Raw genomic sequence first — 23,176 nt, 5'->3', positions numbered from 1 at the left:
GTGGGGTCACTTTTGCTCTGCCTGATCCTACTTCGGATACAACTGATGCAGTTTCCACAAATCATTTTAGATCCACCGCCCCCCCCATTAGAAGCCTTCAGCAATCCTGCTGGAAACTTGGGGGCACAGTTATGTTTATAACAGGCCAACAATGGCTGCGAGTAGATTTACTTAAACAAGCCACTGGGAAGTAGATTTCATCTGAACACAATAAAAGGATACAACTCAAAGAAACAAACGGACGTTTTGCACAATGGATTTAACGTTAATGCTTGATTGATGGCATACAGGCTAAATAGAGCAGAGTCAAAAATAATGTTTTCATTTACATGTTATGAGCGCTTATGTACTTAAATGTTTAAAATTCTCAAACTTTCTGAAAATGTTCAGGTTTATGTGAAAATATGATTCAACTGTGTGTGTGCTCGTGCGTGTGTGTGTGTGTGTGTGTGTGTGTGTGTGTGTGTGTGTGTGTGTGTGTGTGTGTGTGTGTGTGTGTGTGTGTGTGTGTGTGTGTGTGTGTGTGTGTGTGTGTGTGTGTGTGTGTGTGTGTGTGTGTGTGCAGAAATATAGGACATTAACTCTTTCGGCATGTGTATGAAAGATTATCTTGAAGGTGCTCGCGTAGTTTAAGTTTGTGTGGAGAAGTGATACAGAAGAAAGTCTGCAGCATTAAGAAACTTAACGCGTCAGCTCGTTTATCTTGTCAGTCAGGAAGCGAGAAAGACAATGCGGAAGATAATAAACCCAGTTGTTAGAGTGAGTGCGCCGGCGCGCGTGTAAACCGCGTATAGAGGCGCGAGCCACGCCACGACCAGAGAGGGGTTCCCCTTACCGACAGTACGCAAAGAGCACACAGACCAACGCAGGCTTTTTACGCGTTCAAGCACGGACAACAAACGACAAGGAGGAGCAGCACAGGATCGGCCGGATCCTTAAAGTCAAACCGGGCTGCGTTTGAACTCTCGGAAAGTGAAATGATCGGATTTGGAGGTTAAAGCGAAGCGGCTGCGCCTCTCGTCGTGCGCTCTCACGGCGGTGAAGCAGATCCCCGATGCCCAAAGAGTGCAGGAGAAAGACCTCCAAGGACTGCGGTCTCCCTGGGACTGGACGTAACGAGGGATCTCGTTTAGAGCAAAGAGCAGGCGAGAAGTCGTCCCAGATTTGCGATGAGCTCATTCAGAAAGCCTCTCAAATCGCCCCGTCGTCTGGTGCGCCAGCTGTGATGGATGCGCCCCGGGTACCACAGGTCACCATCACCCCGGAGGGCGGCGGCACCTCGCGGGAGATGCAGCAGGACGATTGGGATGATGTGGTGGACGGCACCCTGCGCAGGAAGCTGTCCAACTCCTCCATCTCCTCTACAGGGTCCTCTGCTGTGGATTCCGAGGATGACATACTCAGTGACAACGAGAGCAAAAGCAAAGGCATCATAACATTAGAGCATCTGGTGGACACTGGAGAAGTGAGTAAACTACAAAGAGACAATGACGTTTTAATGTTTAGTGGCAGGTTCTCTCTAGTTTAGTATTTTCCATTTACAGAATGTGAAAAAAAAAATTCAAGAACACTCTCACACTTCCCTCACTGCATAAATGATCTATTATATCATGCACAACTAAATCAACAACACTGCAAACATGGGGTTTCAAATTCCAATCCTTGACCTCTGTCCTTGTAAACCTGCTGTACAGCTGCAGCGAAGAGCTGATATGTAGAAAAGAAGAAACAGTGAAGCACAGCAGCACATAAACAGTTGTTAGCAAACTACTTCTAATCAGAAGACAGTCTGTTCAATTTCAGAAATTATCATTGTATCTTTTCTGGAATTCCAGATGTGAGCTCTGGGAAATTTCAATTACGACATTTACCGATCAGTCAACTCTTTTTGTTAAAGGTAAATGTAAAAAAAAAAAAAAAAAAAAAAAAATGCTTTGACAACTTTGGAGAACCTTTCCAGAGTGTAGGGTAATCTTCAGGAAATCTGATTGTCGTCATTGAAATGATGTTCCTTATGTTTCATGGGTTATTGAAGCGTTTCACGTCAACTTAATGATCACAAGCGCTGCATGAAGCCAACATGAAGAAGCTGCTGAAAACGACATAAACGTTTTTGTGTGGTAAGTTTTGGACCATGTTGTCTGAGGTTGTTTTTGTTTGTTTATTGCTCTTGATCTTCAAGGCCACATCTTGACCAGAAAGTAAAGCCCTTTTCTGAGTGGCATCTTTTATACCAACAGTCATTTTCTGTCCATATTTTTTTGCACATTCATGAACAATTTATATTAATAATGGAACCCCCTCCCCACCCTCCCATCCCCCTCCCCCCAAAAAACCAACAACAACGAATCTCTTGCATGTCAAACGTGAGCAAGTCATTGCATTTGTTATTTTGGAACTGACCTTTAACTCGGTGTGTTCCTCCTTCAGCACACAGACTGTTGAAGGGCCTTTACCTCAATGCTGTGGGTGGAAATTTATTGGCCTTTGACATACTTGGCTGATGAAGCTTTACTTACGGCTGTAGTCTCAGTCCTACCCAGCATGAGCATTAAAGCAATGCTGTCAATCAATCACTATATTCTGACACTGTGCGTTTAGATTTGAACAGCAGCTGTGGAGCTCAATTGTTGTTCTGCTCATGTGAGTTGTAGGGAAGTTGAGTGTGATCACAGTGAGTCACCTCCGTGTTTCTGCACTCGAGTTAACATCAGAATCTGCTTTTTGTCCTCACTGTCACCACGTCAGACTTTCATTGGGCTTGCATGTGGATGTTTTTTGGTCCGAACATTTTCTGTTTGCCGTCTCCGTACAAGGCCTGGAGCTGCCACCTTCGTTAAGCCTGTGTGTTCAAGTGCGTGTGTGTCAAAGAGAGTTTTGCTGAATATCACACTGTCCAATCCACTGACGCTCAGCATGAAAGCTTTCTCCCGTGAAAAAAAAAAAGGCAATTCTAGCTTTTTATTGACTGATTAAGGCCTTCTAAGTTAAAATAGATACGTTGGAAATGTTCCCTCTGAAAACAGCCACTGTTATGCTTTCTGCCCCTTCAGACCACACAAAGACACCCACACATGCTGTTTTTAATTTATTTATATCAGTATGCGGTTTTAATCTTGGCCTTTGACATTTAACAGAAAACCACTTCAGGAAATCAAAAACACTTTAAAGTTCACACTTTAATGCTGGTGCTGTATAAAACAGATGACGGAGGATCGTAAGGATGTTCTGAATGGACCAAACAGATGAAGATACAGAGCCCATACAGGCTCTTCATTGCTAATTTTGCAGTGGTTCACATTCAGTTACCACTTCAAGATGGCAGCGCGACCTTCCTTCATGTGGAAAGGTTTGCCAGTAAAACCTGGCTCAGTCTCACATGAAGCTTAGTTTCAGCTGTGTTGTCTCTTTGCAGTGTTGCTATTGACTACTGTGTTCAGATCAGTATGGTGTTGAATCAGTGTCTCACACACGCACGCACACACACACACACACACACACACACACACACACACACACACACACACACACACACACACACACACACACACACACACACACACACACACACACACACACACACACACACACACACACACAACTGGTCTAGTATTACAAAGTAAAGCTGCGCCTGACCGAGCAGAACATTTAATGTGGAAGAAACCGACCAGAAAACAAACATTAAGCTAGTCCTACAATTAGGTTCCTTTGAATTTGAAAGAGTAAACAAACTTTATCATATAGTTTTGTCAACAATAATGTACTTGTACACTCAAGTAAGTATATTTTCTTTTACTTTTGACTTCTTCACCACATTTCCAAGAGAAATGTTGTACTTCTTAGTCCCCTAAATCTATTTGACAACTAAAGTTTAAAATTCTTTGAGATTTCACTTGTAAAAAATGAAATAAAACAAACAAAAAAACAACCTAAAAACAAGTACAACACATTGTTAAGAGTTCCCCAACCTTTTTGTCCTCTTTGTCATGTCAATTACCTGTTAGTGGTTCAAGGCCCAAAGAGGAGAAAGTATTCAATATTTTACAAAAAGGAAATATAATCACAGAAAATCCCAACAACTAAATCCAAGTTAGTTTAGTAGAAGCTGTGTTTTTGTCCTTCTTCCACTGTCGGTATTAGGGCAGCTTAATGCGCTATGCTTTTTTGAACACAAGCCTGTAAGCAGACAAGCCATTTCAAGTTCCCACACGTGAGTGAAACCAGTATTATTCCAAGTGTTATCAGTACAAACGTTTGTGGTTTCTGTTATCAAGGCCAGCACAGCGAGGGGTGAATAGCGTGAAGTTTCACAGTCAGACTATGTGTAGAATATAAATATTGGTCAGAGAGCTACACGGTTATTATGTTTATAGCAAAACTCAGAGTTCAGAACCAAGTTTCCCACCAAATCCGCTGTATTTCAATCCAAAGTCACCATCAAGCCGCCAGAATCTCGTCTGCCTTCGTTAACTCATAAACCCCAAAAAAGGGTAAAACTTGCTTTTTGTGGAAGATTGCTGACTTCACACTGCGATATAATTAGAACACAAGTAGCACTCAGTGAAGCAAATCACCCGACATTTAAGAGAGCCCTGAAAAGTTCTGCTGTTAGTTAGGACAGTGAACTGAGACACTTGAGCAGGAGCCGGGTGTTAACACAAGAGTCCCTGTTTCATTTCCTGTTTACTTCAGAACACACACACCAAAATGACCTGACCGACATGTAATGGTGCAATCTCAGAACAAATACTAGTTTTCCTTCTGAACACTAGGAAATTAGTTTGTGTGGTTTGATATTACATATATGTGATATGATCGTATAGAAATATAATAATATATGTGTGGTATGTGAAATTTGATTCATTTTCTGCATGGAATAAAACAGACAGTTCCCCATAGGTGTGAAGCACTGTGAAAATATGCAAGCTGTTGCTGTAATTTTTTCTCTGTCTGTGTGTGTGTGTGTGTGTGTGTGTGTGTGTGTGTGTGTGTGTGTGTGTGTGTGTGTGTGTGTGTGTGTGTGTGTGTGTGTGTGTGTGTGTGTGTGTGTGGTGAAGAAGGAGAGAAAGTCAGAGCGATGGAACAACACAAACAACCATGAAAACCAAACATATCTGCCAAGAAAAGAGAATTCATCCCCGTCACATCTTTTTATTTGTTCATGATTTTGTGCAGACTTCGATTCGTTGCAAAGAGTCACGGGACATCAAAAACATCAGACATTGCAAACAAGCGAGTGGGAGCCTTTAGATTCCCACTCACAAAACAAGAGCGGTGTCAGCCTGGATTTTTTTGGTGTTAAACCTTCTTATTTTTGCTTAAGTTACGCTGATTTGACCAAAGATGACAAACCATGCATGGATCATACATCTTAGATGTAAGATGTAAAATCCAGATTTTCCTGTATAATCCTAAAATGTATTTCTCTGTAAATTCATGCTCCTGGTGTAAACTAGGAGGTTTTGGAGAACTTTCTTTCTTGGTGTGAATCAACGTTTCAAACCCCCCTTCACACCAAGCTGGAGATGCTGAATAGAGATGTTGAAGTCAGATAGGAGTTTCCACAGAAATGGCATTTAACTGACCTACATTGAAAGTTTCAAGCAGTAGAAAACCAAAAGCCTGGCATCAGATTTAGTGGGCAGAATTGCTGATGTGATCAGATTTCTCCTCAGATATTACAGAGTGGACCCAGGGCCTGTTTACAGTCCTTCATCCTGTTATCAGATCATTCATGTGATCAAAAACACACAGATAGACTTGAATCAATGCTGGACTGTAGCCTTTTTCCATGATTCTAATGATGAATGTATTTTTTTCATTTCTGTTTGTTTCCTTGCATGTCTTCCTCAGAGCAAATCGTGGTGGAAGCTAAAGACGATCGTCCACTGGCCCTTCAGTGCCACCCAGAGAAGAAGATTAAACTGGGTTCAGCTGGCCGGGCATAAAGGTGTGACCTGTTCAGACAGTATCACTGACAGTTTGGACAATTCACATACTGCTTGTTTGGCAGCTTCATGGAATACGAAACAGAGTTGTCAGATGTCAGGCACAATCAAAGCACTGACAGGGATTAAAACACTTAGCCAAGCAAGATACTCTCTAATGGAGGACTGATGTTGTTTTCTTTTTACAGCTATGCACTGCAACAGACACAAACGAACCAGTCAAAAGATTTGTCTTGACCAAGCTCCAAAATTCCCACATTGTGCATGTCTGAACTCCATCTCCATCTCATCTCAGGCAACTTCAAAGCAGCCGACGAGGGCACCATCCTGAAAAAGTTCTCAGAGAACGAGATGCAGTGTTTCGAAAAGCTGAGCAATGACACACTGCTCACATTTGTTCCTGGTTACCATGGCGTTGTGGAAAAAGATGGAGAGTCTTTCCTCCATATGACTGACCTGCTGGTAAACTTTGACCTTCCTAATGTTATGGACTGCAAGATGGGTGTGAGGTAAGGAAGTAAGATCTATTCATGTATTTTGTAACACGTTTTTTAGCACATGTAATTTTGTGAAATTCTGCTACACGAAGTTGCCATTTTAAAATGAAAGTGTCAAATATTTTTTTTGTTTATTTATTTGATGTCTATGTGAGCGTTTCTGAAATGGATTAATGAGAAAGTGACAATACGTGCTGCCTAAAGCAGTTTTGCTCTACAAGGGAACACCTGTTGTAACTGCAGGCTGTATGCTTGGCTTCCTGCCACAGCGGGAGGGGTTTTTCACAGCATCATGTGCACAAGTACACACACACACGTTCACGAACCTCGGCACACACATGCAAACACGCATCAATGCACACATGAATGTATACATGCATATGTTTGTGCAAGCACAGGCCTGCAGCTACGGATCTTCACCCCTCCGAGATCTTCATTTTAGGTTGAACAAGAAAATGTACGAGCACATCCACACACTTTCAGACACAGATGCATGCGTGCAGGCAGGCAGGCAGGCACAGACATACGCACATACACACACGCACGCACATAACTTACAGACATAAATGAACAAATTGTTTTGTCGTCTACTCTGTTTGTGTGTGCCTGTATTTCTGAGGCTACTCAAACACACACAGACATATTGACACACTCAGGGTGTCCCTGGAGACTCCCCTTAGTCAAAAACCACAAAACTGCAAAACCGCTAACTTGCACAAACACTTCATACAGTTAAACACTTCACACTGGAGTCTCCTCTCAGCTTCCCTCTTCTGCACAGAGGAAGTGTGGCTCATAAACTGAAACTGAAATTCACATCTGTTTGCACATTAACTGTCTGGTATGAATATGTGAAGTGTGAGTGTGCTGCTGTACTGTTCACCAACAGAAATTTGCTCTCAGCTGTGCAGGTCAGTACTGACACTAAAACCATTAGAGAGGAGCATATCTCTCTGGCTTTTAGAGCAGCAAAAGAAAGATTCTGTGTAAAGTTGAATATCATAACAATATCATTAGGAGTATGTTAACTATGTATATCTTACATCTTAATACCTTAGGTTGCTACAACAAGATAAACCCTGAAAAGTCACAGCACCACTGTATATTTATATTCAGAGGATAATATATTCCTGCACCTGATTCTCAATTTTCCCTCCTGCTCTCAAAGGACGTACTTGGAGGAGGAGCTTGTGCGAGCGAGGGAACGACCCAAGCCCCGAGAGGATCTGTACAAGAAAATGGTGGAGGTGGACAGTGAAGGGCCGACAGCCCAGGAGCATTCCCAACAGGCCGTCACCAAGCCTCGATACATGCAGTGGAGGGAGACCATGAGCTCCACCAACACCCTGGGCTTCAGGATAGAGGGGATCAAGGTAGTAATGTGCTGCATGCACTCCACGAACAGGTGCTTGGAGTGTGAAACTAAGGAACGTCTGCTTATGTCTCGATTGTTTCTTGGATGATATCATAAAGTTGAACAAGGTCCTCACTGGTTGCAGCGAGTATCTTTTTTTTGTGAGAAAGCTCACTGCAACCATCGAGCAACAACAGAGAAACAAAGCTTGTGACAAGTCTGTGAATGTTAGTGAGACAGTCAGCGGAAAAAGAGCCAAATTTTTCCTTAAGGAATCGGTGGAGATTAAAACAGAGCAGAAGAGAGTGAATATTGAACTGAAATTTTGTCAGGTGGCTAAAAGCAGGACTTCCAATTAATCATAATATCACTCCATCTTTCCTGTATGTTTAAATCGCCAACTGTGTGCTAACACAGACCCCATATCATTTTCATAAGGTGACAATCTAATAATTTATTGCAGGTTTAAAGAATGCAGTCTGGTACATCACCTGCTTATGTTTGGACCTTTGCTTTAGAATTTCAAAATCCATGTAAAGACTTGTATTGAAGTCATTTCATTGTGTTAAATTCTCATTCACCTCCATTCTTCTCTCCTCTCTCAGAAATATGACGGTACATGTCGAACTGACTTCAAGAAAACCAGATCGAAGCAGGATGTCATCCAGGTGTTCAAGGACTTTGTCGGAGGGAGCGTCAACATCATAGTAGGTGGCCGTCGGCCAGCTTCTGCACACATACAGAACATTCAGTTACATAAAACACACGTGAAGTGCATACACACAAAGCAATGGTGCAGGCGTTACCTGAAAGACTTCGTCGACTACAAACACGGCAGCCGAGTCAGCGTTCACATCCGTCTTCAGTGTTTGAAGAAACTGTTTTGTAGACTCATATTTAAAAAAAGGTTTGTTGATCCTAACTGTAAGGAACAAAGCAAATATGCACACTGTAATACTGTTTGACTTTGCTATTATGGATCGGATGTAGATTGAATTTGTGTTACGCCCTTCACTGTTTTTTCTTCAAACACAGAAGTCTTACTTGAGCAGACTGACAGAGATCCAGCATGCCCTGAAGACATCAGAGTTCTTCAAGCGACACGAGGTGAGGACTGGTCTACAGTAAAGAGGATTGAAAGTTGAAAGGAAAACAAAGCGCCTGAGTAAAGTTTTGCACCTGAAACCTCCACACTTTGAACACTATTTCTCCAAAAGAAATTGTTTTACTTTCATGTTTTGATGATGTGGTTGAGAGCTCTGTCTACACTGTTGTCCGTCATCGACATCTACGTCGCTCATATGAGTTTTAACTGAATGTTTTTTCAAACTATTAATTATATTAGAAGTTTATTGTTAATGTTTTCATACAACCGAACTGTTAAAGTTTAAGCGAATTGTCGAGCGTGTGTTTGTGCTACTACAAGCTGAACATCACAATACTTTAACCACATATCCGTTATTTTTAGAAGTTACTGGGATGCAGGCATAGACTGCCTATAAAAATGGACGTTGACTGTAGGCCTGAATAGTTAAGTCAATGCTCAAGTGCCTTGAAGTGCAAATCAACTAAGGGCCACTATGGGCTGGCTCCAATACACTCCTATTCAAAAAGCATCAACTTCTTTCATAAAATACAAAGTCAAAAAATGTTTTCCACAAGTCATCATGGTGTCATTAGTTAAATTACCTCCTTATGATCAGTGTTGTGGTGGTCCTTCTGAAAATAATTCCATAATTAATGAGATACTGAAAGAGAGGTATGTTTGGGGGAGTGCATGATTTGATTGACAGGCCTGGGGTGCAGTCAGGTTGCTGGTATAGGTGAGTAGGCGCAGTGTCCTCGGGTTCCCAGTCAGATCCACCACTCACTCTTCCCCAGCTTGTCCAAATATAATCACTTCTAGTTCCAAAAAACAAGAAGGCGACAGCCAAAATACTGAAATCGAGGCTTGAAAACAGACATTTACAAACCAAAGGGTGATGTCACGGTGGTGCCATTTGTGTGCAAGTGCCTGTTTGTGAATCACTGCTGTAGCATCTTGCTCATTATTCAGGTCTTCTTCTTCCATCTGGACATATATATGGATTTATGGATTAATAACAACAGAAGAAATCAAAAGCAAACATTTAACCTTTCTTGTTTTTTTTCAGGTGATTGGCAGCTCGCTCCTCTTTATCCATGACCACACGGGTAATGCACAAGTCTGGATTATTGACTTTGGCAAGACCACCAGGTTACCCGAGGGCCAGACGTTACAACATGACATTCCCTGGCAGGAGGGCAACCGGGAGGATGGTTACCTGTGGGGGCTGGAAAACCTCATCCACACACTGGAGTCTGTAAGCAATGAAGGGACCAGCGAAGAAACTTGTTTCTCAGTTACCAAAGAAAATAATCAAACTACAAAAACATATAACCAGTGATTTTTTTGACTTAGAAGGGTGTAAAGAAATCCAACTATTTCAATGGATGCCACAGAGAGCTTTTGTGGGTTTGATACATGTTGACTTGCTTTGGGTGATCTACATGTCAAGAACCCTCAGTACTCCCTGGCTGTGCTTTTCACCACAAAAAATGATCATATTTAGTAATGACACTGACAGAAAAGACATCATGGACACTGAAGAGAGAAGCTGAGAATTTGCCACTAGGGACTGAATGATTGAGCAAATGCACTGACACTAATTCAACTTCCTATAAAATGAACAGAAGTGAAAGTGTAGGGATTCTGCATTTCAGTTTCGGGGAAAGTATGTTGTTACATCTGATGGAAATGCTCGTAAAATCCTAATTAAATCAAGGAGAGAATGAGCAGGCACAGGTTACAAACTCAGGTCTCACTTCACACCGTCTACTGTAACCATCAGCCCTGAATCTAATATTAAGAAGGAAATTTAGTTCAGTCTGAATCTCTGACTTGGTCACAGACCTCAATCACATAACTACAATATTAAACACATCCTCAGTATAGCACCGCACACTGCCTGGAGATTAGACTGTATTATGTGTGTCACTATTCCGGCAAAGTGTCTTCTTGGAAAGCTTATCCGTCTTTCAATGATTTTATTCCTGTAATCAAACTTATAAATAACAGAATTTCTTATGATGTTGCAAGACTTGTTTGTTACAGTACATGTTTTGTAGTGGGTCATTAGAAAAGATCTGAAAAAAAGCATGCAAATGAAATGAATGAACATGTATATGAAATTAAAATGGGGGAAATACTGTCTTTTATTTTCAACAGTAAAACATGTATGTTATATGTTTGGAATGTTATAGTCAGGGTGGCCATAATAATATGACAGCATGTCTGGTTGTTTCTGCAAAAACAATATTCTTGATGATAAAAATATTATCAACTACATGTTTAGGTTATTGTGACCCGACTTTACGTTCACGTGATCAACCAGCTCGACGTAGAATGTGAAAGTATGAAAAGTGTCGCCGGGGCATCTCTTTAGGGGGCGCTCTCGAGCAGTTTGGCCGCGCCCACTCACGACTCCACTAGAATACGACATTTTTTGCCAGGAGACATACGTGTATCCACTTTCATGAGTTTTTGAATATGATAAAGCCTCCAAAAAGGCAAATCACTTCACGTAAGGAGAATTAATTACACCAATATTATCGAGAACAATAAAATGCGCCACACCTCGATTAGTCAGGACTGAGTTCACTCCTTCACATTTCCGGTCGGTGGGACAAAACTGTGTAACTGATCAAACACACACAAATTAGCTGAATATATGCTGATTTATTTGGGGCACAGTTAACTTAGATGAAAGTGTGTATAAACAGTGTATTGCATAGAATATCTTTTGTTTGAGGCACCCTCAGCTACATGAAAAACACAGACAAATATTTGAGTGTGAAATTAAATGAATCAGAATGGGAAAAATATACAGTGACAAGGGTCATTTATTTTTCCTCTGTAAAAATATTCCACAATATTCTGTATTTCTAAATGTCACAAATCTTTAGAAAACTCTTTAAGATGTTTGTTTCAAGGACTGTTGAGCAACTAAGATAAAGAGACTAATATCTGGAGGCCTGAGCATAAAACATAAAGTAAGCCTTGAAAACTTTTAGATGAATGTAACTTCATTCAACATATTAAAAAATATACTATTGACATGTTTAGATTCAAAATAAAGTCACACCAGCTACAACTACTAAACTGATTAATACGAATAATCTGAAAACATAAATACAGAATAAAGATTTCCACATTTTAAATCTTTAACTAAAACTATTGAATATATCAGACTGAGATACCTGCAGCAGCTTGTTTGGTATTTCAAAGCTGAATACTTCTCCCTGCTGAGTAAACATAGGTACAACCAGCACTACTTCCATAGATGCAGTGAAGCAGTATCTAAATTTGGCAGTGATCAACTACAAATACAGATTCATCATCATCATCACAAATTAATACAAATAATAATGTTTAAACAAAACCCAAGGACAACAAAACAGCTACAAATGCAACGGGTTAGTCCAGTGTAAGGAAGTTAGTACAAAAATAGCAAATACTTTCCCAGCTGCAAGGTCATCATCAAATTCTATACGTTTAAACATGTATAAGACTGCTGGCAGGCCAAGTAAATACTAAGACAAGGGGGAAGAGACAATCCAAAATACGTAAAGCCAAATCAAGCTCGATAAATTATTCTCATCGCTATTTCTTCATGCCGACGTCCAAAAAATATTCAGCCCGAGATTTTTAAGTCAAGAAGAGGCGACGACTTAGTGTAACGGTTCAAATATTTGCTTTCTTGCTGAGCGTTAGATGAGATGATCGATACCACTCTCATGTCCATACAGAGGCATCCGGACCTTTATAGCTGCAGAACAACAGACGTTCAGAAAAATCACGTTAGTGCAGTAATTGTGGGGATGTGTTTTCACTTTATGAGGTGAAAGCAAATCAAAATCAAACAAGAGAACCAACCAGTACTACAAGGTCTGAGAGTATGTAAATGAAACACACTCCTGCCTATCAAAAGAAGGTGTAATTACTTATTTTTAAAGCTTATAGTGATTGTAAACTACTGAAATTAAAGCTTCTTGGAGATTCTCTTCTGAATGACTCAATATTTCTGGCCTGTTATGGTCATGCTCTACAATGAATACTACAAAATAAACGACTGCCAAATCCTTCATAAAACAAATACAGCAAAAAAAACAAACCCCAAAAAGTGGGGGGAAAAAAAAAAAAGGAGTCCATCTACAGCAGTTATTATTGGCAGCCATCACCAACAGTGTGGACATTGAGAACGTGCAGGGCTACTTAATGCCCAGTGTTTCAGCATCAGTGTTCAGCTACCAGTGTACCAGAGGCCCAGGACAGAGCTCTGAGTCCAGTGTTGGCCCTCTGTATCAGTGCAGAGGAGTGTTCGTGTGAATGCGAGTGTTCGAGGATGTTTTCCAGCATACCAGGAGCTGTAATAATTTGATTTTGTGGCTCTTAGACCGCGGCGGAGGCCTCACAGTCATGCTTTCTGTTCCAGATATCTCAGTTTGTGAGAGGAAGGAACTCGGGTGACATTTTAATGATTGATGATTCATAATCTCTGTTATAACGAGCTGTTTCTTAGATGGGGGTAACGCTGAGGTCTTCAGACAGTGAGAAGCCAGAGTCTCGGTCGCGTGTGGGTTTCTCGGCTTTGGTGTGTCTCCTCACGTCCTCGTGTCCGTAGCTGGCGTGACGCTTCAGCAGCAGCTTGGGCATACAGGATGAGGAGGTGTGGAGGCCGAACGCCAGGCTAGTTCCTGAGGAGACGCTCAGGATGGCTTCTCGGGCTTTGGGCATAACCAAAGGGAGGCTCTCCGCCTCGTAGCTTTGCTCATCGTAGGCGTAGTTGACGTTGCCACAGGGGAAACTCTGGAGCTTTGCCAGGTCCATACCAGCTTTTGTACCGCCACCTGCTGGTGCCTTCTGGGAGGACATGCTTGGGGCGGCTTGAGCTTGGCAGGAAGGAGATGGAGTTGAGGAAATGCAGAGGCTGGGAGGGCTGAGGTAGGTGCTGCTGGTGCTGTCACACCCAGCCTCGCTGCTCTCTGAAGTTGGGCTGCAAGTTTGTGTGTTGGAGGTGGAGCTCGAAAGCGGCATGGACTGTGTGTGAGCCAGTGTTTTCTTCCCCCGGAAGTTCTCCAAGACCCAGGAGCCGTACGTGGGGTTCCACAGGTTCTTCGTTTTGTTCTTCAGCCTCTGACTCCCTGAGGAGGAGCTGTTTCTGGAGCATGGTCGATGATGAGGAGGCTCAGGGTGGAGCCAGTTGCTTCCAGCTGACACAACAGGGGCGGGAACGGGCTCTGCCCAGGACGGCTCCAGCATCTCGCGGCATGATGTGACTTCGTGGTGGACAGGTTGGGTTCTCTGCAGGAGCAGACGGGGTTTGGTGGGCTGTGGGGGAAGTGGAGCGGTGCCCAGGCCCATGGAGCCGAGACCCAGCTGGGAGGGCGAATCCTGGGGAACAGGGTGTGACACCAGGAGTGGAGTGAGGCTGGAGGAGGTGGGGTCAGTGGGACGGATTACTATGCCTCCATCATCCTCTGTGTTGGGGCCATATTCTACCGGTAGAGGTGTGTTGATCACATCTGGGTCCTGAAAAAGAGAAATGAGGCTGATAATTAACCAAACAATAATTGCAGCTTTACCAGACCGGAAAACGTGGAGGAAAATATACGATTGGGAAAGAATAGTAAAAAAAAAATATTTGAATTTGATTGAATCTGTGCAAAAATAAAAAATAAATTCATACATAACTAGATGAAGTATACCTGAGTACAGTAGTTGATTCTCTCCAAGATAGTTGAGAAGTTGGGCCGGTGCTCGGGACAGTGCTGCCAACACTGGGTCATGATCCGATAGCTAAAAATAGTTACAGACACAAACTTATAAACTAGACTGTGAACATAACTGTATTGGAAAATCTGAATTTATCCTCACAGGTTCAAGTCTTTGCTTGTAATTATAGTCCGGAAACTCTGTTTAAACGAAGGTTGTCTCAGCCAAGCGTGGACCATTAAGCAGACCAGGTGGCTAAGTACGATGACGCTGAAGTCAAGTGTTTATTTCCAAATGGATCGGCGGCGTTGGAGGACCTTTAGCCTACAACATGTGTCATATGTTGGCCGATGCTGATTGGTTACAGTCTGCTTCACTGGGTTTAAAATCAACCCGAGGTCTATGCCCATTAGGGTGCAACGACTGGAAACATTCTGCAGTGGAGCGTGGTCAGACCCATACATTCATGCTGGGAAGCTGGGTCTGGCTCTTTTGATCACTTTTAGGAAGGGAAAGAAGCAAACATAACTTACAGCAAATAAAAGCAATACCAAAATAAAAGCAGAAGACAAAGCTGATCGTGTGGCATCAGGGGCATCATCTATGCGCATTTTGGTTTTTAAAAGTCTTATGTGTAAAGTTGTTTTTGTAAAAGGTACGATCCAAAGTGGAGGTACCATCCCTTCTTAAGAATAGCGCCACACAAAGAAAAACAACCTTTTATAAACTTAGCTATAATGTCAGCAAACTTTTCTAAGTGTACTCTACAAACTCAAGGTTCATTTTACATTATTGCTGTCTTGGTCGGGAATAATTTAAAACAAACACCCTGAAAACCTGCCCGACACTGAGAGGAAATATCAAAGAAGGCAACTAAAGTCGAGCTAAGACCAGGACTAGGCTCATTTTCTTTGTACTCACACAGGCCCTGGGCAGGCCTTGGGAGGATCCATCCTGCCTCCGCTGGTGACAAACTCCAAGACCTCCTGGTTAGTTTTACAAGGGTACGGCATGTAACCCAGAGAGAGGATCTCCCAGAGCAGCACTCCAAATGACCTGCAGGGGGAAGCACAGATCAACAACTGAGTGGATTGTGTCGCTTTGCATACCAAACTTTTCCTGCTCTAATGTTCTTCAGAGTGCAACACAACACAAGCATTGCTGGGGGATAGATTGAGGTCGTTTTAGCCCGCACTAACTGTAAGCTTTATGAAAAAGGTATTATTTAAGGTTAGTCTTGATAGTAGAGAACGTGCCAGCCTCCTGAACCCAGACTGTGAGCTCCACAGTCGAGGAGCCTGATAACTAAACGCCCCGGCTCCCATTGTACTCCTGGAAACTCTGTAAGCAAGCCTGAACTGTGAGAGCGCCGTGTTCTGTTGGGATGATGATTCAGATAGTTCCAGCTCTCTGCTCCTTGACTGTGTGCTGATGCATTTGCTCTTTACACATTTTCCCATAGTTGTTTACTGCTGCTGAGTTCTGCTAACTGAATTGAAAGCCACACAAGGCAGCGCTCTTGTTTTTGTTTTGTTCAGGGTGACATCCTGCTGAAAAAAGATTCCTCTTTTAAACAACTTTAAGCATGACGGAAAACCGCAGCTCTTCGGACTTTAGTTTCCGTGTGTGCGTCTGGGGTCAAACTGTACCTGATTTCCACCAACATGTTTGACTATGAGTTGTTAATGAACTACTGTTTAAATCTATTATGTTGTGGTTTCCCCATTTGACTTCAAACTGCAACTAAACAGTATAGTTCAGACTTTTTGTTCCGTAAACAAACCCTTCTTTCTGTCTATAAAAGTGACATTTTGAAACAGTTTGCTCCGTGCTAAATATTTGACTTGTTTTGTCACCGGTGAAGCGGTTTGGACTCTGCCATTACAGCCATTGTGCGTTGCCAACGGGAATAGGGCGGTTTTTACTCCATTGGCTCAGTGTTGTGAATACAGACGCCGTTCCGTCTTTGCAAAGATGTTCTCTTGATGAACAGCTCTTCATATGTTGAGTTCTCTGTCTGGTTCTGTTTGGGTGTCAAGAATATTGAGTTTGTAGTGCTTGCGACTGACCACATAAAGCCTTTTAAATTAGGTGCAATTTTGTGTTGAGATACTGTGCATCACTCAAGAGAATTATTTGGCTTTTAAACATGGCTGCAAACAGAAAACAAGTTTTCAAAGCAAGTCTGTTTTTATAAATTTTCAAGAACAACATCTGCTATTAGTTGTTTACTGTCCAAAAGAACATCATGAGGTTTGAAAAATATATGTGGTGGCAACAATTAGCAGAAACACATGATAATCAGCAGAATGACAATAAGATGTCTGAAACGGACACAAAATTAAATTGTACCCAGTTTAAAATTGAAAACAGTTCTTTTGTGGATATTTGTAGAGCCATGGTGTGTTTATTAAGTATTTATCTGATATTTATACCAAGTATCAGTCTTGCAGGTGAAGATTCCCTCCATGAAGGCCTCCGGTGGCATCCATTTGACAGGCAGCATGGCACGACCACCTTTCCTGTAATAGCTGGCCCTGTGAAAGAAAGGCAGCACTCTGAGATTTACAAATCTCCATTTATGTTCTGTTAAGATCAGAGCAAATATCTATGGATATAATAATATGGAGGAAAATTAGGTAGGGAATCAACTGTTCCTCAAATTACCACATCAGCCCAGTGTTCCTCCCATTAGACGCATCATTATGAATTATCATGTGTGCTCTGCTATGTGTGATAGTGCTCCATTCACCATACAAACCTGTAAATATCTCGCGCCATGCCAAAGTCTCCAATCTTAGCAACTCTGTCCGGTCCGGGGCAGGTGAGCAGGCAATTTCTGGCAGCAATGTCTCTGAAAAACATGACATCTTTTACAAAATGTAGCTTTATAATGACACTGAACTCCAAAGCTCTCCAAATTCCTATGATAAGTTAACATCATTGTGTTTGTGAAAGTCCTAATAATCTAATACCAGTTTATGTGCTTTCATTGCAGCCAGTGTTGGAAAGTAACTACGTGTAACTAAATTAAAAAAGAAATGTAATTCTGATTAGTTGCAGTTATGTAATTAGAAAGAAAGAAATAGTTATGGGAACTTTTTTCCTTCACTGCAGTCAGTTGTGATCTGTACTGAAAAACATTCCAAATTAATTCATTTTATATTGAAGAACATCTAATTAAAGTTTGACAGTAATTAGTGTTGAGTTATGTTGTGAGGCTTACACCACCTACTTTCAATTTTAGGACTTTTCAGCTTTGTTTAAAACTTAAGTAATCAAATATAATATAACATTATATTACTGTTCATAATACCTATATATTACAATCATGAATTGAAATAATTACTCATTACAGGGAAACTAGGGATCTACATTACAAAAGTAGCCTTCCCAAAACTGGTTGCAGTAGAAGGGATCTTCATTCAAAGCAAAATATCTTCTCAGCCAGTGCTGATGAACCATTTTTACATGCAGCTCTCACAGACCACAGCAACAGCTCTGATATCAAATTTTCTTTTTATGCTTCCCGTGTTCAGCTTGTATTTTAATTGAGGTTTTCGCTGTAAGAACTGTATGTGGATCAGAACCTGTGTATGAAGTGGTTCTCCTCCAGGTAGCGACAGCCACAGGCGATGTCTCTGGCCATTCGCAGCAGCTCCCGCATGGTGAGTGAAGAGGTCTGGCCCTGGATACAACACAGCTCAATTTAGTGTGACACACACACACACACACACACACACACACACACACACACACACACACACACACACACACACACACACACACACACACACACACAAAGTTGTATTAGAGACTTACAGCTCGTGGCCTGTTCTGTCTCAGAAAGCTCTTCATGTCTGCTCCTGTCATCAGCTCCAGCAGGATGAAGCGTGGCAGGATGTTCAGACTGACGCCGATGCAGCGCACAATGTTCTCGTGGCTGAACTTGCTGCGTGGACAAACAGTACATGACATGGATTTTGGTTTAGTGAGTCTGCACTTGACTGTGCTTCTCATATAAAATGGAATAAAATAAAAAGGAGAGAGAAAAAAACATGTGTTTGACAGTTTTATTATGCAGCAAAGTTGACTTTACAGCCCCTAAATGCAACACATGTATAAACTAGGTGTAGGTGAACCCTCCGCTGTCATCCCATTGGATGGGGAATGAATGAATATTTCACAGGGTTTTTAATGCTTTTTATTTTATATGTAATGCATATGTTTTCAGTTTTAATATTTGAAAACAGTGAAATGTAGTTAATTTAGGTTTTATATTGTCTATTGCTAAATGGAGCTGAAATTAGTCAAAATTCGCATTAAATAAACAATAAAATGAACACATCTTGCACCTTTTGTCAGTAGTCTCCTCAACACAAATCTATTCTAAATAAATTTGTAATACCACCATAAAACCATTTCAATCTTTAACCAGTCTGCAAGTGATGATTAGAAAGTGAACAGGACTGTATGAGTATAAAACAAAATAAAAAAATCCTGATTTGGTGCCTGCTCTGTTAAAAGTATTCTCCCCACATGTGTTAATAGCTTCTGAGCACTGCAAATGTCACAGTGCTTCTGAGCACTGTGACATTTGCTGGCAGTCTTCATCTGTATCTTAGCTGTCGTGGTCATATCTTTGAAGCTTTTGGACACATGAAAAAGCGAACATACTCAACAGGATGATGTTTCATTTGTCACTCTGTGTGTCTACGTGATGAAGCTCCGGCACACTGTTAAAACAGGTCGTTCTTCTGTGACTGCTCTCAAAACTTGCTTTGCTTGTGCACAAAAAATGTATTGCTGGTCAAGTTTTTGTGCTTAATCTGTATTTTTTTTTGTCATAGACTAACTTCCATACTGTACCTGAGCAACTCTGTCTGTGTGTGATCTCAGCTTTGTTATTTAAACCTGTTTTTTTTCTAACTGGATTATACCAAGTATGGACATGGGGGTGAAACGGTGTCCTTATCTAAATTTAGAAAGCTTCTTTTATTTGGATTTACTCTGGTCGTTCTCAAACCATATCTCTAATCAGACAAAAATCCCCAACATATGTTTAGGATGACTTATGCCTACCAATTCAAAACCCGCAGGTCATAAACTTTAATTAACTTAATTGAATAATAGTGTATTTTCCTGATATCAAAACATACCCCTAGAGACATGATTGTTCTTTGTTTTTCACTAATTGGACTTTTACATAATAAGATGATAGATTTGGATAATTATATTAGAGAACAACATGTGCACTACATTGCAGTTGTGGTTTGATTGCCAATAAGTAAAGTTGCATAACTTGCTTCCAGCTGTTATCCTCTCTAAGTCAGATGTCTTATTTCGTGTGGCTGCTGTTCCACATATCAGGTGGTCTATAAGAAAGATGCACTGGGCGGCTCAGTGCGTGCACAAAAGAACAAGGCGGCCAGCACGATGTTGTGTAATGTCCACGAAGGGTAGGGTTGCAGTCTGGTGCACCTCATAATCAGCGCCTCCATCAGGAAATCCATTTCATCCTGTTCGGAGCAGATTTCTGGAAGAGTCTGTAGAGCAGAGAGAATCAGAGTAGCAGTTTGAGACATGTGTGCCGTCGACATTTTCATTATACCTAATCAGTAGAGCACTGAGAAGCAGGCAACACCAAGTGGAGCTCACTCAGCTTTCCCTCTTTCGTGTAGCTTGAAGCCAAGTCATCTGACAGAACAAATGTGCATTCTCATTTTTCTCAGTCATTAGACATTTTCTGCACTCAGTGATTTCATTTTTGCATGAGACAACTTATTACATTTTCATATTACGTAGTTAACTAGAATTACCACCTTAAGGTTGTCTGTTCCCACCAACCAGTTCACATCCTTGTCTGTCCAGACTCAAATATGTCGTGAAATCTTTGAAAGAATTTGTCCACTAAAGCTGATTGTGACAGAACAAAAAGTTGGAGCCAAGACAGCAGATAATACTTCAAATATAGATGTTGCTATGAAGCAGCTACCAATCTTAAAACCTGGATGCTTCACACACATCCTCAACCTGTCAACACAGAATATCCATACAGTCACCACAGTTTTAAGTTGGGCACCCATGATGTCACCGCATTCACAAAAATGGGAATAACATGAAGTCACATTGACTTCTGACGACCAGAAACTTATCAATGCATTCTTGAGTCCAAGTAAACATTCTTGCTACATTTGAAGAAATTTCCTCAAGGTATTCCTGAGATATCTCATTCACAAGAAGGGGACAAACGGATGTACAGACAGCAGGACTTTATGTCATTGTAAAATAGCATGAAGGCCTCCAGCCACGGCATGAAAAAAAAAGCAAATAACTGTTCTTTAAATAAATGCGTCACGAAAACCCGTCTTCACTTCTGTTACTAGTGTGTGACCTTTAGATGTGACAGGCAGTAGCACCACAGTGGGATGTTGTTGAGTGGATTATATGTAATGAAGACTCCTGGTGAGGAGCCATCACCCAACATTTAAGTGTAACTTGTCCTCGTGTGCTTCACAGAGGGTGTACTGACCTTTATGGCCACCTGCATAGGACTGCCATCTCCACTCATCCCCAGAACCTGTCCTTCATAGACTTCCCCAAATGCACCGTGGCCGAGAGCCCTGAAGAAATGAAGTGGAAAATACAACAGATGAAATGAAAGCAGTAGCACACGGTCACACGAAGAACGGACATCAGCACAGACAGCCAGCACAAACTCAAACTGGCATTTTGATCTTGTGTCACACCTGAGAAGCGTGATGTTCTTTCGCGGCACTTCCTTCAGTTCACTGAGTGCGGCAGCCTTGCCGGCAAAGCAGTAGTTGGGGTTGTAGTCCGTCATGATGGTGGAGGAGCGGATCTTGCTCAGCTTGTACTCTGGACTCTGCAGACGCCCCCTGACTGCGTGCAGCTCGTTCTTCCTGCGGTACCACACTACCGACAAAGACAAGACAGAAGAACAAATAAAGATAGTTTTATTTCAGGCTCTGTGAATCATAACCCTAACTGTAACCAGGATCCCTCACTTGCATGTATGTAGGAAAAACACCTTCCCAACTATCTGCTAAGTGGAGGAGCAGTAACACAAGAAGGGACCAAGCCACATTTCAGTAGCTTTTCAATGTCCAAACAAACTTCTTACAGCTAGTGGGAACATGAAGCAAATAAACTGGTTCATTATATTCTTAAAAGAATATCCCACTGATTTAACATTGCACTGCTGCAACACTGGTGGACCCACAATGAATGTTAAAAAAAAAAAAAGGAATTAAAATTGAAGCAGCAGAAGAACATTTATCCTTTTTATTCTCCCCAATCAAAACCCTGAACGCCATCAGTTTGGTCCAGAGATACAGATGAGCCTTGTTAGTAGCAACCAATGTAGACTTGAGCTGCCTTCTTAGCTTGTCGTCTTGAGCCCCGACTTACGCAAGTGTCATCACTTTGCACAGCTCCAACTGGAGCCACAAATGAGGTGGCATCCCCCAAGACCGACCAGTAAACAGGCCTCCTTGAGTGTAAATCGGTGGAGCTTCCCTTTAAGTGCCGACGCACACAAACACAGTGTTTTGCGGGATGCGTGTGGGATGGGCTCTCCTTGGGTTACTGCTCCTTGTCTGTCTTGATGCCAGTGAGTTTTGGACTCACCCGCCATGGAGGCAGCCCACGTCCCCGATGCAGGTTGGTAGTCTGCCAGGGAGGGAGGGGGGGCGTTGCGTGCAGGTAAGAGGTGCCGTCGAGCCATCGCCCAGTGCAGATGCTAGGGCCTCAGGGGGGTGGGATGAGGGGAGCGTTGAGGAGGAGAAGGAGGATGAGGAGGATGAGGAGGAGGAGGAGGAGGAGGAGGAGGAGGAGGAGGACGGAGGAGGTGGGGAGTACGGAGGCAGGGAAGGGTGGAGGAGATGGGGCACCCAGGGAACAGACTACCTTCCTGCATGGGGGAGAGCTCAGGTGAAGAGACACCATTAAACCTGAAGAGTGTGTGTGTGTGTGTGTGTGTGTGTGTGTGTGTGTGTGTGTGTGTGTGTGTGTGTGTGTGTGTGTGTGTGTGTGTGTGTGTGTGTGTGTGTGTGTGTGTGTGTGTGTGTGTGTGTTTTGCAACCTTTTTAACAGCCATTGATATATCAGCTCTTCATCAATACATCCTCCTTCATGTTTTTTAAAAAAGGAATGTAAATGTTATTACACAGATGTGATCAGCCTTTGTTAAGCAATTGATTTATTTACTTGCAAGTGCACACATTTACACACAAGGAAGTTAGTGAAGAAGTCACACTAAATAGCTTTTCCATTTTCCATTAAAAAAAAAAAGAGGCTTTGCCCAGTAATTATACAAGTACCATCTCATCTGGATAAATGTCTGATTACTCTGATTCCAAAGAGTCCATTTATGTTTGATTACACAAAACCTCAAACATTTTTTTAAATATCTTTTTATATTTTCATTTGTTGTCCTTTTTTTTTTTTTTTTTTTTTTCTGTTCCAAACGTCAGAGCAGAAACACAGAATGGTGTCTTTCATCTAAAAAGGACATTCATGTGATGCCTATTATCTGCCAGCCTGGCTGACCCAAACGCCTTAT

The 23,176-nt window shown here is 41.9% G+C and overlaps 2 protein-coding genes across 2 annotated transcripts in view; one reads left to right on the top strand and one right to left on the bottom strand.

The window, feature by feature from the left end:
• The first annotated feature begins 734 nt into the window (after positions 1–734).
• itpka (inositol-trisphosphate 3-kinase A) lies at positions 735–12,566 on the top strand. Its single transcript, XM_069718161.1, has 7 exons — positions 735–1,465; positions 5,854–5,950; positions 6,244–6,457; positions 7,614–7,818; positions 8,405–8,506; positions 8,835–8,906; positions 9,953–12,566. The coding sequence occupies exons 1-7, from the start codon at positions 1,055–1,057 to the stop codon at positions 10,223–10,225; spliced, it is 1,374 nt and encodes a 457-aa protein (XP_069574262.1). The 5' UTR covers positions 735–1,054; the 3' UTR covers positions 10,226–12,566.
• Positions 12,567–12,572: 6 nt separating this feature from the next.
• Positions 12,573–23,176, bottom strand: part of ltk (leukocyte receptor tyrosine kinase) — a 52,090-nt gene continuing 41,486 nt past the window's right edge. The window contains exons 20-29 of the mRNA XM_069718167.1: positions 21,342–21,528; positions 21,125–21,215; positions 20,074–20,138; positions 18,415–18,544; positions 18,183–18,280; positions 17,354–17,446; positions 17,028–17,129; positions 15,514–15,648; positions 14,586–14,676; positions 12,573–14,409 (exon numbers count right to left, since the gene is read on the bottom strand). Of these exons, the coding sequence (XP_069574268.1) occupies positions 13,396–14,409; positions 14,586–14,676; positions 15,514–15,648; positions 17,028–17,129; positions 17,354–17,446; positions 18,183–18,280; positions 18,415–18,544; positions 20,074–20,138; positions 21,125–21,215; positions 21,342–21,528 (2,006 nt within the window). The 3' untranslated portion in view covers positions 12,573–13,395. The remainder of the gene's footprint in view (positions 14,410–14,585; positions 14,677–15,513; positions 15,649–17,027; positions 17,130–17,353; positions 17,447–18,182; positions 18,281–18,414; positions 18,545–20,073; positions 20,139–21,124; positions 21,216–21,341; positions 21,529–23,176) is intronic.

The sequence above is a fragment of the Brachyistius frenatus genome, unplaced genomic scaffold, assembly GCF_029030835.1.
Source record: "Brachyistius frenatus isolate BFR_SWC_R1_liver_20210118 unplaced genomic scaffold, ASM2903083v1 Contig_187, whole genome shotgun sequence".
NCBI classification, from domain to species: Eukaryota; Metazoa; Chordata; class Actinopteri; family Embiotocidae; genus Brachyistius; species Brachyistius frenatus.
This window is presented reverse-complemented; position numbering and strand designations above follow the sequence as displayed.